The sequence below is a fragment of the Pleuronectes platessa genome, chromosome 3, assembly GCF_947347685.1.
Source record: "Pleuronectes platessa chromosome 3, fPlePla1.1, whole genome shotgun sequence".
Taxonomy (NCBI): Eukaryota; Metazoa; Chordata; class Actinopteri; order Pleuronectiformes; family Pleuronectidae; genus Pleuronectes; species Pleuronectes platessa.
Genome location: NC_070628.1, coordinates 25397280 through 25414154, shown reverse-complemented (window position 1 = coordinate 25414154; position 16875 = coordinate 25397280). Strand labels below are relative to the sequence as shown.

The window sequence follows — 16875 nt, the reverse complement described above, 5'->3', positions numbered from 1 at the left end:
CGGAGTTTGTCTTTCATATGTGCACAGCAGAGATTTACAGGGTACCATCATTTTGTATAATTCATTTTAAACACAGATGCCTATATGTTTCTATTTATCTTCTTTGTTTTTAATCGGTAGTTGTATTTTAGTACACTGTGCTATTTGCCTTTCTATTCAAATTTTGGGACTATTTTAATTTATTGCTGCTCTTCCTGGTATAAGAGATATTGAATCTCAATGGGAACTAATTGGTAAAATATGACATTACTCTGGACTCATTACCTGGACTTTTCCTCTTGAATGAAGAGTGTTTTGTTTTGATTATGGGCTTCTTGTTTATTTTACCTTTACCATTGTTATCCTTGTGTTTGGATTTGTGTTCTCCCTGTGCTTCAGTTTGCTGTTTTATTTTGAAGTTTTGCTCCCTGTGTGTTTTCCACTTTACTTTCTATCTTTTTCCTGTTTGGATTTTGCCTTAATTAAAGGACACTTTTGTTTTAGTACTTTTTTGCTCTGTATTTCTGGCTCCATCTGCTTTAACATAACCCGACAAAATAAAGGATAGTTAAATAAATGAGCTGCAAAGTCATTGTAAAGTCACAATTTAAAATACACTTATCATTGAACGCGTTTCTGCAAATAAGTATAAGAATCTATATATGTAATCGTATTTGAAAATGTGAAAATCAATTTGAAACATTTTTGCTACAATTTGCGATGACTATGGCCCCATAGACGCCTCGTATAGTTAATTTTCATGACAGCTGCTTAGCCTGACCCTGTTATTGAATACCAGCATGAATTTTATACATATATTTTTGTATTTTGGATGCCATTTTTTTTATGTATATTTAATACAATATCTGCTATGATAAGTATATATTCTGCAATGCGGATACATCTTTGGATGCTTTCACAAAGGTTTGAGTGCATTTTAAATGGCGACTCTATTTTTCTATCAGAAGCCTGAGGAAGAGCCTTCGTGCTTGAAACATTACTGGAAAATATATCCCTTCAACAGGAGCTTTGGGTGTGTCGGTTTTCTTTTTCAAACCTTTTATGTTTTTGTGATCAAGTACCGATCAAGGGTTTGTTTTAGTTGAGGTGCTTTTGTTCCCATGTTGGACGTCATCAGTTTGCTAACAACAATTTGTCAGATTGTCAAGTCAACTTTATTGCTGTGAAAGTGACAACTTGTTTCACATGGTTGTTTGCAGTTACTCTGCCCCCACAAATCCCATTATGCAGCTTTAACATAGACCGAATGTAAGAACAAACAATACGTCTCTTCCTCCCACTATCAAGGAATGAATCCAACATATATCGGAAAGGCAGATTGCCATCTTTTGCCAACGATGTAATTTGCAGGGGCATAACATCATAATCATATAACGTTTCACCTTATTTTATTGCACCAAATGTCCATTTAAAATCAAACGTACCAGTTAAAAGAACGTGGACCTTGCATCTAGAAACTGATTAAATAACTTGACCTCAATTATGAGCTTCAATGCTTAAATACTGACACATGACTCAATTCAATTCATGTTTATTCATAAAACACATTTGATAAACTGAGTTGACCAGAGTGTTTTACAAAAAAGAGATGAAATGTGTAAAAAGATGCACAAGAATCAAACAACATACAATAAAAGGCTGAAAAATTCAGGAGACTCAAAGGCTTGAGAAAAAATGTGTTGGTTTTCAGTTTACCCTTAAATATATCTATGTTAGGCAAACACCTGATTCTAAATGGTTAGATGTTCCAGCTTCGTCCTTATCCCTCAGACTCGACGAAGGGACAGCCTCATGGTCAGAGGATCTGAGAGATCTTAATGTGGAAAGGAAACAGAGAAACTCAGATGTTAAAAATAAATAAAAGAAGATTAGAATTGACAGTTATGGTTGATGAAGCAGTCTTTTAACCATGATGCAATCTTAACTTGGCACAAATAAAAGTAGATATTTTCCTATTTCTAGTTTGAACATGCAGCATTGGTTGCCTGCGAGTAAACAGTCCGTGTGGAAAACTTGGCTGAAACGCATCGGCTTTCTGCTTTTTAATTTAACCCCAATGTTTGCCAGACCTTGTGGGTGATAAAACTAGTCAGCCACAGCCGCCCCTCACCAACACAGTGTCGTCCTCAGACAATAGTTCGGAAAAGGTGATACTTACTGTTGAGTAAGTTGTGAATTCTTCCTCTGCTTGGCTAGCTCTCTGCAGTAGAGGCTGACCTGCACTGGGTGAATAAAGGCGAGCAGGGACACCACGGTTATGCCGATATTTACCTTAAAGAAGGAGAGAGAATTAAAGTTTGGGCTGGTTACAGAATGGGACTAATTATTAAACTGTTTCCATAGAATATCTTACAAGCTATGGACACTTACATAGAGCGGGTCACCACGCAACTGATTTTGGATGAGGTGTAACAAAGGAAACTGGAGAAGCAGCACCAAGGCCGATAAAGACATTGCCATTCCGGACATCTTCCCAAAGTGAGACGCAGGGAAGCTACAGGAGATTCAGAGGACATGGGTGGTAGAGGGGAAGATAGCAGGAGAGATCAGTTTAAAGAAATAGGAGAATAGTATCAGATTGATAAGATAGATGTCACTGATGGAATTGTCTGTGGCAGAATTGAAGGAATGTGCACATACGCAATGCTGATGAAGGCTTGGTGGAGTCCGTAGAAGAAGGAGCTGCTGAAGACCTGCAGGATGAAGGTGACATACTGCAGAGGGAGGACAGGACAGGTGAAACACACACAGAAGAAAAAACACAGCAGGCAGCTGAGGAGGAGGGCGAGAGGAGCAGAACGCAGATCTGCCTCTCGACTTGTTTCTCCTAAGAAGCAGAAGGAAAGATATTGGTTAACAGAACTGTGAAGTCATTGTAGGACAATAGCCTGAGATCATAGATATTCAACACTGAATACTTGACTATATTCATTTTAGTTTTTTTATTTGATTTTAAAGGAGACATGTCATACTCATTTCAGGCCCGGATCGAGACTGCTCAGATTGGGGGGGGGGGGGGGGGTAAATATAAATATGGGTTGGGCACCTTTTCAAATCAGTAGACATAGTATTGAGTGTTTTTCAAAGTTTTAAAGAGCTTGTCCTATTAGAGAGATTAATATAACAACTTGGATATGTTTTTTGTTTTTAATAGAACTAAAACTCTAAACTGTGCAAGGATATCTTGCCATTAATTTAAATATGTAGAAAAACAAGTTCAACAGCCCTGTTCGCTTTAGAGAATAAACAAACTGTGGAAACCTGGAGACATTGGCTTGGTTGTTCTCTGAGTAGTGTTTGGTTTTTAGACACCACCTGAAGTGTGAGTGTGTGTGTGTGTGTGAGTGGGTGAGTGAGTGAGTGAGTGTGTGTTTGAGCACTCCGCCTCGCTCCAGGAGAGGAGATGATAGAAGAGCCCTTTTCCAACCAGCATTTCAGAAATGAGGGAATTCTGACGGGCGAATGGAATAAACTTGATTGGCAGATTGAAATGGCACAGAATAAGGTTGACCAATTTGGCTGGGCATTGTCCACCTCTTCCCAGTCCTAGATCCAACTCTTATTCTATCATTTTAATTTGGGATATTACAAAGAAAATGTAAACGTCACTTTCCTTGGACTGTTCATTGATACAGCCTCTGTTTGAAACACTTGGTTTTAGCTCCTGTCCGTTGAAGCTTCCCTGATTGGCCAACTGGCCCACTCTGTGATTGGTCAACAGTTTCCACTAGACCAGATGATGCAATTATGGGGTATCATGATGTCACGTGACATTACAATGCCCTGGAAGTTGACCAGACTACTGACAAGGTGTTCCAAGAGCTGTGTTTTTGTGGGGTAGACAAGCTTTACTGTATATTTTGAGCTTTTTAACTTTGTAGAACTTTTACATATCACAAAAAAACTATTTAACACCCTCTGAGAAGGCATCATATGTCTCCTTCAAAGATTTGTTTTGCTTTGGTTAAAATGTAACCCCAAGCTTTAGGCTACATCCATACTAGTATGTTTTTAGCCTTGTCTCTCTTGCAGTATAATATGGAGGAAATGTAACTAACCTGGAGCCAGAGGTCTGTGCTTGTGTCTGTCCATGAGGAGGCCGCTGAGCGGAGCAAACAATACCCCGCACAGCTGGGTGATGGCAAATGCGTTGGTGTAGTGACTGACTGGAGGGGGGCAGAGGACAGAAGTGGACATTTAATTTGGATAAGAAGAAGCTGTGGTAAAGAACACAAATTGTGGAGCCAGTGGAAATTATGAACATTACAAATGGATGACATTTTCCTAAACACGTGGACACAGACTAAAAATATCAGGTGACACACAGGTGATAAATGGTGTTGTAATTTTTTGGAGTTTGTGAGTGTAGCTGCCTCGCCACCGCTCTGTGTGTGACTCCTTTTAGTGTGTGCTGCTGGCTAGGAATGACCTCCTATACTTCCTGCTACTCCTGCCAATTCTACAATGAACTTGCGCCATATCCTATAATCATCTTCACACCTACTCTGCCAGAACATGGACTTCTGCCAACCTCACTAGAAATCATCTTTCCTCAGTAAGGACTTTTTATTGTACCCACACAACTGAACTTTAACCCTTGGTTTTTCATCTGCCTCAGGATCATCTGCACTCCTCTGTTTTGACAGTCATGCTGAGCAGTTCTCAAGCCACACTCCTCCCTAGTCAATACAACCCTCCAATCTGAACCTAAGCATTGTCTCATACAACTTTTTTTTGCTAAGTTATATTTGTCTTGCGAACTTATCCCTGTTTGATATTCGGCTGCATTTTTTGCAGTCAGCTTTGTTTTTGCGGAATCCATTGTGAAAGAGATACTAGTATTAGCACTATTAGATACTGGTACTAGTTGTATAAGACTTAGCCATTTCTCATCCAAACCACCAACTTGTCTTTAAGGTCCTATGACTACGGATGTTTTACCTGTAATAAACAGATCAAATAAATCTATATTATTTAATAAAAATTGACACACCACAGGCTTTCAATCTTGTAATTAAACCTCTCGTTAAAACTCTTGACCCAGATTTTTAGCTAACTATAGACCTGTATCCAACCTCCCTCTCGTTGAAAAAGCTTGTGGTAACCAATTTGTGATTAATTACAAAAGAACCATTTGCAAACTTAAGGTCAGGATTAAGATCATAATACATAAAAGGTAGTGGTGAAAGTTACAATCAACCTTCTGGTGGCCTCAGACAATGGTCGTCTTAACCTGTCTCTGTACTTGTTTTGCTAGATCTTAGTGCATTTGACACATTCGATCAAAAGATTTGATTGCAGATACTGGAAGATATTATTGGGATTAAAGAAACAGCACTAGACATAATTAATAGTTATCAGGTAGATACTTCTTTGTTCATGTTAACAATCACTCCTCCACGTACATATTAATTAATCATGGAGTTCCACAAGGTTCTGTACTTGGACCGATAACTTTCACTTAATGTTTGCTTCCTTTTAGGAAACATTATCAGAAAGTTCTACATAGATTTCCATTGTTACACAGATAACACCCTGCTTTATGTATCTATGGAGCCAGATAAACTAATTAGTTAGTGAATCTTCAATATCCTGAAGGTTTACTTTTGGTTCCTAGAGTCTCGAAGACTAGAAATGGAGGCAGAGCCTTCAGCTTCCAGGCTGAGTGCATGGAACCACATGTCTTTTTAACCTAAAATTCAAACAAGGAGGGAACTTTTATTTGTTACACTCCTGGAAATGCTCATTACACCTCACCAACGGTTTGGTCCTCATCAGCCAGCCGGGTGAGCATGGGGTTGACGTTGGCTAAGAAGATGAACTGACTGAGGATGATGGTGACCACCCACACCAGGTGACAGAAGAAGAGCCATGAAAACACACAGCTCCTGAAAGTGGCTGATGATTGAGAAACAAGATGATTGGAAACAGGAAACTCAATTTTCAGATGAAAAATGTGTTCTTGTAATTTCTTAGACATTACAAGATATTTTTTTCAAGATATGTTGCTGTACACAGTGCATCTACATGAGGAAGCGATTTCCCACATTGCCTATAATTACTGGAAAGGACAGACATTGGCTTTATTTGAAATCACCCAATCATTCACGACCCCATAGAGTTCATCTGCAAAAGAGTAAAACAATTATTCTCTGTGCTGGTTATCATGTCATTGTAAGATTATGACATATAACAACAACAATGCAGACTCTGGAAAATCCCATAATAAATGCTTTTTTTTTTTTACTTAGTAATAATACTTGTAAGGTAAATTGGGAGTTTATATGTGCAGATGTGCTCCCATCTTTTTACATTTTTTACTGCAAGGATAATTAGGGAACAGACGACACAATTCTGTTGAATATAAGCCTGAATGTTTTAATCTTCTCGATAATTCAGATATTTACGATAAAAATAAGGAGTAGAATCACCGGAGAAAGATGGCTCAGAAGTACTGCCCTCTCGTCTCAGCTAGTGCCCATCATTACATTACTTTTCATGATGCACAGGTGTATACAATGAGTCCACAGAGTTATAAAATATTCCCAAAACATTCCAACACTACTCCAAAGAGGCCAACTCACTACAAAGTGATTAGTGAGTGATTTTGGACACAGCCATGAATGACACATCAACAAAGCCAAAGCAGCAATGCATATTGGACCATGACACTAGCTTCATGTCCATATAAAAGAAACAGTGTTATCTCTTATATGTTATTGGACTGTAGGATGTTTGTAAAAAAACGACTCAAAAGTAACCTTTCTCGTCCTTTTCAGTCTTCTCCGCATCTCCTTCCTTAAATGTTTGCACTGTGTCGTTCTCCTCCCGTCTTCTTTTTCGTTTTTGTACAGTACAGCTTACCCTGTCATAGCAGGTGAAGGAAAGAACAGTTAAATTGCTGCAGAAACAAACTAATGGCTCAAATCACTTCGGATTATGCAGTTTGTTCTGACCCGTAAGTGTATGTCTCTGGTAGTGGGTAGGGGATATGTCGTCTGGGCATCAGGAAGATGGTGCGGACGCAGTGGATAATGTTACACAAGGTGAGGAAGAGAAAAGATGTGTGCAGGGAAACTCCTCTTTCATATAGCAACTAGAGAAAGGAGGAGGAGGTTGTGAGCCCTTTCAATTGTGTGATTGAGAATCAAAGAGCCTAACACTATATAATACGATACCTTTATAATGAGACAAACTGCAGCAGAGGATTCAAATGCTCCATTGTATATGGTGATTGTGGTGGAGCGATAGGAATGAAACAGGTTCCCCACCTTCAGAGAGAGGTTACCACATTAGAGCTTCTTGCGTGAGGTGAAATATTTAAACTGGGTCACCACACACCTGAGCATTGGTGATGTAGAGCATCATTCCAGCAATTATTAAACTTGACAAAGCTGGGTAGAGCAACACAGACGTATCTGTGTGTGAAAGAAAGATAAATGGAAAGAGAGCTGACATGTTTTCTGATTACAGTATTGGCACAATACAATACAAAAGACAACATACCTGCATTTGACAGTGTGATAAGCAGTGTGCTAGTGGTGTACAATGATCTGCAGGCAGATAATTTCATGATCATGAGAGTGTTAGGATTTTTGGTTATCATATAACCATTCATTCGCACTGGACATGTGTGTGCCAGCGGAAACAGGAAACAGATTTTCTGCCTGATTTGGTTGTATAGTAGCAAAATTCTTCAAACCAGGAACAGCAGGGATCTCTTAAATTGGGAAGACAGTGAGGTGGAACACTTTGCATTCACCACTGGAGATGTGACTGATAAGAACCAATAAGGAAGTGAGCGGAGGTGTTTCCAATAGTCTTAATTTCTGCTCAACCAGACAAATACAATTCCAACCAAAACTGGGCTTGCCCAAAAACTCTCCTATTGAGGGGTTTACAAACATTTGAGAGCTGTGGCCATGACAGAGAGAGAAAATGCATATAACATAAGAAACCAATTGTGTTTATCATGGGAGCATTAACAGCAAAGGAATCTATGCCACAATATGCATGTTTTCTATGTTACTTTAGTTTTTAGTACATATTTAGAATAACACACACACACACAATAACTGGGGAAAAGGACTTAGTTTCAGTGTACCTACAATTCCCTCCTTTCACATTGGAGGGAGGACTGTCTGTAGGGGAGAGCGGGGTAAAGTGGGAAATTTTTTACATTTGCTCCCCTCTAGGTGAGCTAAAATGATATATCAGTAAAATTTACACATTTCCCATTAATTCAGGATGTTTTCTAGCAATGGAAATGATCAGAATGTCTTCAGGACAAAGGGCAGTGAAAATATGATTGTTTTAAAAAAAGTGGTCTTGTGTCTATTTGCTAAGAGAAGAGAAGAAAAACCTGTACAATAACTAATAAACAGCTTTACGAAGACTACATTCGGACGGAGACAATATTATTGAGGAAAGTTTTGTGGTGAGTGAGCTGGTGGCTAAGAAGTGCATCAGAGGGACAATGTGTGAAAGAGACATGTTTATTTTGTGTTTTTCGACTGTTCAATATTTAAAAGCCTGACAAGACAGTGATCTATATATGCTGCTTGGTTAATAAAAACTACTCCAGGCATTTGGGGTTACAGGACACGAAAGTTGCGTAACACGAGATGGAAACCTCCCAGTGCCCGAGTTCTATAAGCTGCTGAGGAGATATGCCAGTGAGCAAGTCTTTTCAAAACTGCCTCGTGCAAAGACTGCAAACTTGACGGTAGTTTTCTTGATGGTGTACTCACATTGCCACTATCCTTGTAACTGCGGTTCCACAGCGGTCAAAAACATATCCAATGGGGAAGCGCAGTATTGTGGTGGCAATAGAAGCGACTGACAAGACCTGAGAGAAGTGCTCGTCCTGACCACTACAATCTGGAATGAGTAAAGAAAAACTTAATAATGGTTAAATACATGCGTGTTGTTTCATCTAATCTTTAAACTCAGAAACCTTATACCTAATAAAAATGTATATTTGCCCTAAGGCACCAGGTATATAATAGATATTTATAGTCTAGTGACATTTAGTTGAGGTGGTACAGGGAAACTAAAATCTACAAACCAACTGCGTTGTGTTACTGGAATATTTGAATAGATCATTCAGAAGAGCTGGTTTTCTTTTGTTTGCCCTTCTACTAAAACTCTATGTATTCAATGATCTCTGAACAGTTTTAATTGCTGTTGTGTAGCCTGAATGTCTATGCATGTTTCTGTAAATTTAATTATACCAATTCATACATACCTGTATACACAGCAGAATCTTCATCTCTGGTGGCATTGGTGCAGTATGCAGCGAAGTATCCGTCAGCTTTCAGCACAAACACAAGAGAAGCCCAGCCATAGGCAATCCCTGTGAAGAACAAACTCTCCACCAGCCCCGACAACAGTGTCAACCAGTGTTGTAATTTCATTTCTCCCCCTTGATTTCTGAGCATGTTGCCAAATGCTTCTGCTGAGCCAGGAGAGTGAAGTGCTGCGGTAAAACTGTAAAAAGTTCTAAAAGAAAGATCACAGGGAGAAGAACAGGCACACCTTGTTTATTCTAAGAAGAGTTTTCTGGCTGTGGAGCTGGAATTACTTCTACAGATTTTATTCCTGGCATCTAGACCCGCCTTACATAGATTGTCAAAGTTAGTGTTAATCCCAGTTGATCAGTTTATCAAATTAAATTGTACATAACCTTTGTATATATACATCAACAATACAAGCCTTACCTTTTTTTTTTTCTGTGATCAGCAATAGATCCTCATTCCGATATCACAAATGTTCCATCTTGATCATTACCTATACACTGTCTGTGCACCTTAGCCATCTCACAGCCGCTGTAATGACAAGAGAAGCGCCACGAAATTACGGAAGCAAGCTTGGGGGACGGCCCGGAGTCTGGAAGGGCGGAGCTGCTCCCAACTGAAGCAGAGAAAACAGGTATAAAGGAATTAACATTTACAATAACATACCAACATGCACAGTTAGCAGTCACTTAAAATCATACATTAATATTTAATATAGTAATATTCCCTGTTCCTTTTGATAGTCGGTTTAAAGTGTATTAATTAATTTGTCTTTGTTTGAATTACCTGCCTGGAGTTCACCTTCCTGGTTTAGCAAAATAGCAAAAGAGTATCTTTGCTTTGGGATACAGTAACTGTATATTGTGAAGGAAATTTAACATTTTGACCATGCACAATTTAATCATGCTTATTTCCCCTTCGATTGGTCATGATTGAATCTTATACAATGTAACCTTGATCATGCTGTATCCTGTTCAACTGCATTGTTGCCTTGACATCATCAGAGGATCCTGACCTTTGGCTTAGAAACAAACTCAACCAGGGGAGGAAGGAGCCAAATGTACAAGGAGAAAGAACAGCTTCCGATCGGTGTGCATATTACAAATCAACCTTGGTGTTGTGCATCATGCTCTGAGCATTAAAGCGTGACAATGCTGTAAGAGATTTGTGTCTCGTTCCTCGTTGTCAGAGTGGAATTGCAGAATTGCCCCGACAATATGTAGTTCTCCCCTGTGTGAGTTTAGTTAGTATATGTTCAGTGTTGCCACAGTTACTGACTGAAAAGGGATTTTGTTTTATTTTTTAAACAATTAATTAATTGTTACTGAATATCATTTTGGTGTCTTACCTTCCTCCATGTTGTTCGATGTACTCTCAAAAAAGCATTTCCAAATACATGTACAAGGATATGAGGTGGAGTGTGTCAACCCCCCCCCCAAAAAAAAACGTCAAGGCGTGCCGCATACCGAGCTCCTCCGGAGGCGTGCGCGTGCACGTGCCCAGCGGTTTAACCACAAATACCAAAATAGTAATGCATAGTGACTGTTAGAGTAGTAACACTAGTAGCACTGTGCATCACTGTATATGTTGCCCTTATGGCTCATTTTCGAATGTCTGTTAATTGAGTTGACATCCTTTTTTTCTCGCCTTATTTTCAATAGTTATGTTTTGTTGAGCTATTTAAAGGGCCCTATTACTCTATTAATGTCGTTTTTGCAGTATTGTATATTCTTAAAACTTTTTCCTTTTTTGGGGGGGAAAAAAACCTTTTTTTTTTTTTTTTTTAATTTGTGTTCTTTCCCTGAAAGTAAGCATGCCAAAAGTGAACATACCTCAAACGTCTGAAATAATCTCTGGAATGTTTAATTTTTTAAGCTGAAAATATTACGGTTATCTGTTCAGCAGTAATAGAGAATTCCTCTACTAGTGCGTGACAGACCTCAGTGTAGTCATCTCTGACACTGGGAGGTAGAAAAGGGGGGAAATTTCCATTTTGATATATTGTCTGAAGTCCAGTGAAATGGTCTTGCTGGTTTGTGGCTCCTGTTGTTGTTCTGCTGGTAAGACTTTGTGTCGTGGCTGCTCGTGCTGAAATTCTTAGCTAGGCTGTGTTTCAGCCTTTTGGAGAGTTTTAGCAGTCTACTTCAGGCAGGCCTGCTTGGAGGTCGAAAGGGGGTTGGGTAGGGAGAATGTCTCCCTGGCTGGGTGAGCAGGAGAGGTACACCTCTCCTCCGGGATAAGTGATAAGTAAGACTTTATCAGATGGGTAACAGGGCTTTTATTTGCCTGGTGACCTCATGGGTCCTGTGGCACACAGTGACCAATACTGGTTGAAAGTTGTGTCCAGGGGCAGGTTTCACACTTGAGAAGATGAAGGACCCTGAGAGACAGAGTTCTGGAATCTCTCCTTTGTTTTAAGGACAACGGAGGCATGTGGTAAGGCTGTGGCTACACATGCTACACATCTAAGTCTAATAAAACTTAGATGTCAAGGCCGTCACCAAGGCTTGCTAGCAACTTTGTGTTCCGAAGAGTATGATGTTATTTGCCAAACCTTTTAGATATGTTGATGTCTATGAAAAAAATGATGTGCAGCCAAATTATATTACACAAAAATTCACCAGAACAAACATTTCTGATGCTTTAAGATTTAATTTATGTGTGCACTGTCTGCTTAAGTTTAACCCCATATTAATTTCAACACTCAAAATACAGATTTTCCATCAGTGACCCCGACATTAACTTTTGGAATGAGAATATATCTCAATTCTAAAGACCCAAAAAGTATTTTTGAGGGTTCTTAACCAGTAGTACTGAAAATTGATCCAAAGTTGGAGACACACAAATACTGACGTCTGCTGGTAAAAATATTGCGGTGCAACCAAATACACCGAAATACAGTCAGTGATGCTGCATGCAAACTTATTATTCCATATGGGCTACATTGTTAAAATATTTACATACCAAAAGTTTGAATTTTTCATTACAGTTGAGTGTTATTGATTGACAAGATGATCATACAATTATACGGTTAGAACTATAAAGAGATAGTAAAACAATAATCCATTCATAATGCGACTGTAAAATGACGAGGTTAAACATGATGAGTAGAATATAAATATTTTGTGTACATATGTAAGCTATTATTATCAATTCTATTGTTTCCTATTTTTTATGTTTTTAAATATGTAACATCAATTAAACATTTGTATTTAATTGTATTAAAGATATATATATATATATATGCATATGTGCTTTCAGTGTATTTTCCCTGCATTAGCATTAGGCTAAAAACATTGTTCCCATGCTGTGACATTGACCTAAGACTGGTTTGAAAAATATTTTATTGTTTTAATTCAATACTTGTAAAACACAAACGGCTCCAGGATTAGGATAAATACATAATTTGCAGGACATGATATCCGCAGAAAATATTTAGATTTAATTGGAATGTAGAGCAGATTTCTTCAACTGGGGTACTGCAGGGGGGTCGCAACATTTTTGGTTGAGACAATTTTTATATTTTTTATAATTTTTCCAACCAATTTTTCCCCCACAAATTTAAATGACTTTAAATTGCATCCAACATATTGTGAGGCTGATATGACCCTATGCCTGACAACCTCTATCTGTCCAAGGTTAGATAAGTTGTGTGCTACCCATCAGGGTCCGACATCTCACGTTCACAGATGGCTTGAGGATTCACTGTCTCTTCTACATGTATGTTTAAAATAAAAACATGAATCTGTGAATTACTTTAATAGCTCAGTGTTGTATGCAAGATGTATGTTTATAAATGGCAGTGGCATGGCCACCCTGTACCTTGCACATGTTTTAATTAAAAACATGAACATATGAACCCGTGTAATATTTGAATAGTTTAGTATTGAATGCACAATAGCAGGATAGCTATGTTTATATATGGCACTAGGCCCAGTTTAATATAAAACACAATTTTATAGAATATATATAGTATGGGGTCCCTGCTCAATCTCTCCACCAGTTTGGGGGTCCTTAGCCTGAAAAACGTTGAAGACCCCTGATGTAGAGGGTAAAGTGCTAAAGGAAATAGAAAGGGCCAGACAACATGGAGGATCTTCCCTTACTTGTTTGTCAGGAATTATTCACTCCAAACTGAACATAAGTAGTTACATCCTGATTGACCAATATGTTGAATAGATAGATAGATAGATGGATACTTTATTAATCCCGTGGGAAATTCAGATCATCCAGTAGCTTGTACACTTAAACACATCACTGACATATATACATATATCACATATGGAGAACATATTTACAGATACAGGAATGTAATGTAATGATGTGATTGTGTCAGTGTCCAGTAGGAACGTGTTCTTGTGCTGCTGGAGTGGATAGTTCAATAAAATATATATATATAAAAACAGCAGAAAAAAAAATATGCACTACCGTTCAAAAGTTTGGGGTCACTTAGAAATTTCCTTATTTTTCAAAGAAAAGCACTGTTTTTTTCAATAAAGATAACATTAAATTAATCAGAAATACACTCTTTACAATGTTATTGTGGTAATTGACTATTCTAGGTGGAAACGTCTGGTTTTTAATGAAATATCTACATAGGTGTATAGAGGCCCATTTCCAGCAACCATCACACCAGTGTTTTAATGGTACATTGTGTTTGCTAATCGCCTAAGAAGACTAATAGATGATTAGAAAACCTTTGAAAACCCTTGTGCAGTTATGTTAGCAGAGCTGAAAACTGTTTAGCTGCTGAGAGAAGCTATAAAACTGGCCTTCCTTTGAGATAGTTGGGTATCTGGAGCATCACATTTGTGGGTTCCAATATTCTCTCAAAATGGCCAGAAAAAGAGAACTTTCATGTGAAACTCGCCAGTCTATTCTTGTTCTTTGGAATGAAGGCTATTCCATGCGAGAAATTGCGAAGAAACTGTGTGAACTACTCCCTTCAGAGAACAGCACAAACGGGCTCTAACCAGAGTAGAAGAGAAGTGGGAGGCCCCGGTTAAATAGACGCCTCACAGGTCCTCAACTGGCAGCTTCTTTAAATGGTACCCGCAAAACACCAGTGTAAACGTCTACAGTGAAGAGGAGACTGCAGGATGCTGGCCTTCTAGGCAGAGTGGCAAAGAATAAGCCATATCTGAGACTGGCCAATAAAAAGAAAAGATTGATATGGTCAAGGAACACAGACATAGACAGAGGAAGATTGGAAAAAAGTGTTATGGACAGACGAATCAAAGTTTGAGGTGTTTGGATCAAACCGAAGAACATTTGTGAGACGCAGAACAGGTGAAAAGAGGCTGGATGAGTCCTGACGCCATCTGTCCAGCATGGTGGAGGTAATGTGATGGTGTGTGGCTGCTTTGGTGCTGGTAAAGTGGGAGATTTGTACAAGGTAAAAGGGATTTTAAATAAGGAAGGCTATCACTCCATTTTGCAACGCCATGCCATACCCTGTGGACATCGCTTGATTGGAGCCAATTTCCTCCTACAACAAGACAATGACCCAAAGCACACCTCCACATGATGCAAGAACTATTTAGGGAAGAAGCAGGCAGCTGGTGAACTGTCTGTAATGGAGTGGCCAGCGCAGTCACCAGATCTCAACCCCATTGAGCTGTTGTTGGAGCAACTTGACTGTATGATATGCAAGAAGTGCCCATCAAGCCAATCCAACTTGTGGGAGGGGCTTCAGGAAGTGTGGGGTGAATTTTCTACAGATTACCTCAACAAATTAGGAGCTAGAATGCCAAAGGTCTGCAATGCTCTAATTGCTGCAAATGGAGCGTTCTTTGACGAAAGCAAAGTTTGAAGAACAAAATTTATATTTCAAATAAAAATCATTATTTCTAACCTTGTCAATGTCTTGACTATATTTTCTATTAATTTTGCAACTCATTCGATAAATAAAAGTGTGACTTTTCATGGAAAACACGAATTTATCTTGGTGACCCCAAACTTTTGAACGGTAGTGTATATAAATATATAAGAATATGTAGTGGTAAAGTCCGTGCATGGGACTAGTATAGCCAGTAAAGGGATGGACAGTGGGTTGGTATATAATAATGAGATGAGATGAGAAGAGTAGAGAAGGGGAGGGCAGACTGAGGTAGACTCATGCAGGGAAGATCACGCCATACCCCCCCCCCCCCCCTTCTGTTATGGCGTTATGTAGCTGTAACTCTGTATTGAACTATATAATTGTCCTGTTTACCATCTTTACACTGGCTAAGTTAAATGTCGTATTAATCAAAGAAACAACATTAAATGGGAAACAATTACAGTTTACTATTACTATAATAATTTATAACAAAGTGGTTGATGATGTTACTAATTGATGACAAATTCACTTCCAGTCTAAAGCAGCAGAAATAAGCCTTTGCCGCTTTATAGTTTGACACTTGCCCCTGTCATGTGTTATAATGTCTTCTTAAAGGGCCCATATTGTGTAAAATAAATGTTTTGGGCTTTTACCATCCGTAATAACTTGAAGGGGGTCACCAGTCCACCTCCACCACCACCAACTGTCCACACCGAACGCGACACCAAGCAGACTTGTTGCAGAGCTAGCAGCTTGTTAGCAACCACAGGCTTACCACAACAACCATCACTGAAGAAACACAGCACTATAGAGGCACTAAAAGATAATGTGTCCGTGCTCATTCCTCCAAGAACGTCACTGTTCGAGACCAGCGGTTACGCTTTATTTCTTCTGACGCGCCGTGTCACTTTGCTCAGTGTAACTGACTGAAACTCCGTACTGTAACTCGGGCCGTTACTGTCCTGCTTAAACTTGAACAAACACGAGGACGGTGTAACTTACCGTTCAGAAACTATCTGTTGTAATCGATTGTGAATATGTGGCTGATCTTCTATAGCTCCAAACATAACGGGACTTTCAGCTGTCTTTACAGCCATAGAGAGTCAATGCGCCAGAATGAGACAGGTGATAGGCCTGGTCGCGTGTCACTCAAACCGAGTCATCAGAGGAGGGGCTCAAGAGTCAGGCCAAAACAGCCTGTTCTACTTTAAACCACTGATATATAATTTTTGGGGGACCAATACAAATTACATCCAAGAAAGGTGTCAAATATGGGGCCTTAAAAATATGAAGGAAACATGTTGTTAATTTTACGCCGATTTTATGAATCTTGGATGTCTCCCTCTCTCCCAGGGCTGACACACACACACACACACACACACACGCACTCTCTCTCTCTCTCTCTCTCTCTCTCTCTCTCTCTCTCTCTCTCTCTCTGTGTGTGTATCGAAGCAATTTATGTTGTATGCATGTGCCTTTCATCGGTCATTAAGAATTAAAAAGCTGTATAAATACAATCCATTAACCATCTGAAAACACACCTTCCCCACAGTAACTAAACTGTTGAGACCCCAAAATAAATGCGTAATTTTATTAATATTAAAAACAATTCTTCTTCCTCCTATTATGTCAGAGTAATATGCCCAAACTCTCCTGCCCCTCTCTCTTTCCCTGTGTCTCTGTTCAAGAGGTGTCTTGCCTTGCCCCGTCACAAGTATTATTTCATCACAATGTATATCACCTTCCGTGAGATAACTT

The 16875-nt window shown here is 39.1% G+C and overlaps 1 protein-coding gene across 4 annotated transcripts; it reads right to left on the bottom strand.

Annotated features, from left to right (window-relative positions):
* Nucleotides 1-1333: 1333 nt before the first annotated feature.
* Nucleotides 1334-16253, bottom strand: LOC128437333 (equilibrative nucleobase transporter 1). Of its 4 annotated transcripts, none has more exons than XM_053419441.1 (15): nt 16120-16253; nt 9720-9912; nt 9248-9501; nt 8751-8880; nt 7507-7553; nt 7342-7418; nt 7179-7271; nt 6957-7096; nt 6762-6865; nt 5758-5898; nt 4059-4166; nt 2641-2827; nt 2371-2494; nt 2159-2271; nt 1349-1813 (listed from the first exon to the last, which is right to left on the bottom strand). In XM_053419441.1, exons 3-15 carry the CDS (start codon nt 9438-9440, stop codon nt 1708-1710), a joined length of 1563 nt encoding a protein of 520 aa, XP_053275416.1. In that variant the 5' UTR covers nt 9441-9501; nt 9720-9912; nt 16120-16253; the 3' UTR covers nt 1349-1707. The 4 variants fall into 4 exon arrangements, with proteins under 4 accessions (XP_053275419.1, XP_053275416.1, XP_053275418.1 ...); XM_053419443.1 differs by having other exon boundaries at nt 9720-9827; nt 16120-16242; XM_053419444.1 differs by lacking the exons at nt 7507-7553; nt 8751-8880 and having other exon boundaries at nt 1334-1813.
* Between the last annotated feature and the right edge of the window lie 622 nt (nt 16254-16875).

Coding starts and splice junctions, on each gene's coding strand:
- LOC128437333 (XM_053419441.1), bottom strand. CDS start 9,440: ATGCTCAGAAATCAAGGGGGAGAAATGAAATTACAACACTGGTTGACA. Junction 7,097..7,178: donor CAGTTTGTCTCATTATAAAG/GTATCGTATTAT, acceptor TCCTTTCTCTAG/TTGCTATATGAAAGAGGAGT. Junction 1,814..2,158: donor AATTCACAACTTACTCAACA/GTAAGTATCACC, acceptor TTCCACATTAAG/ATCTCTCAGATCCTCTGACC.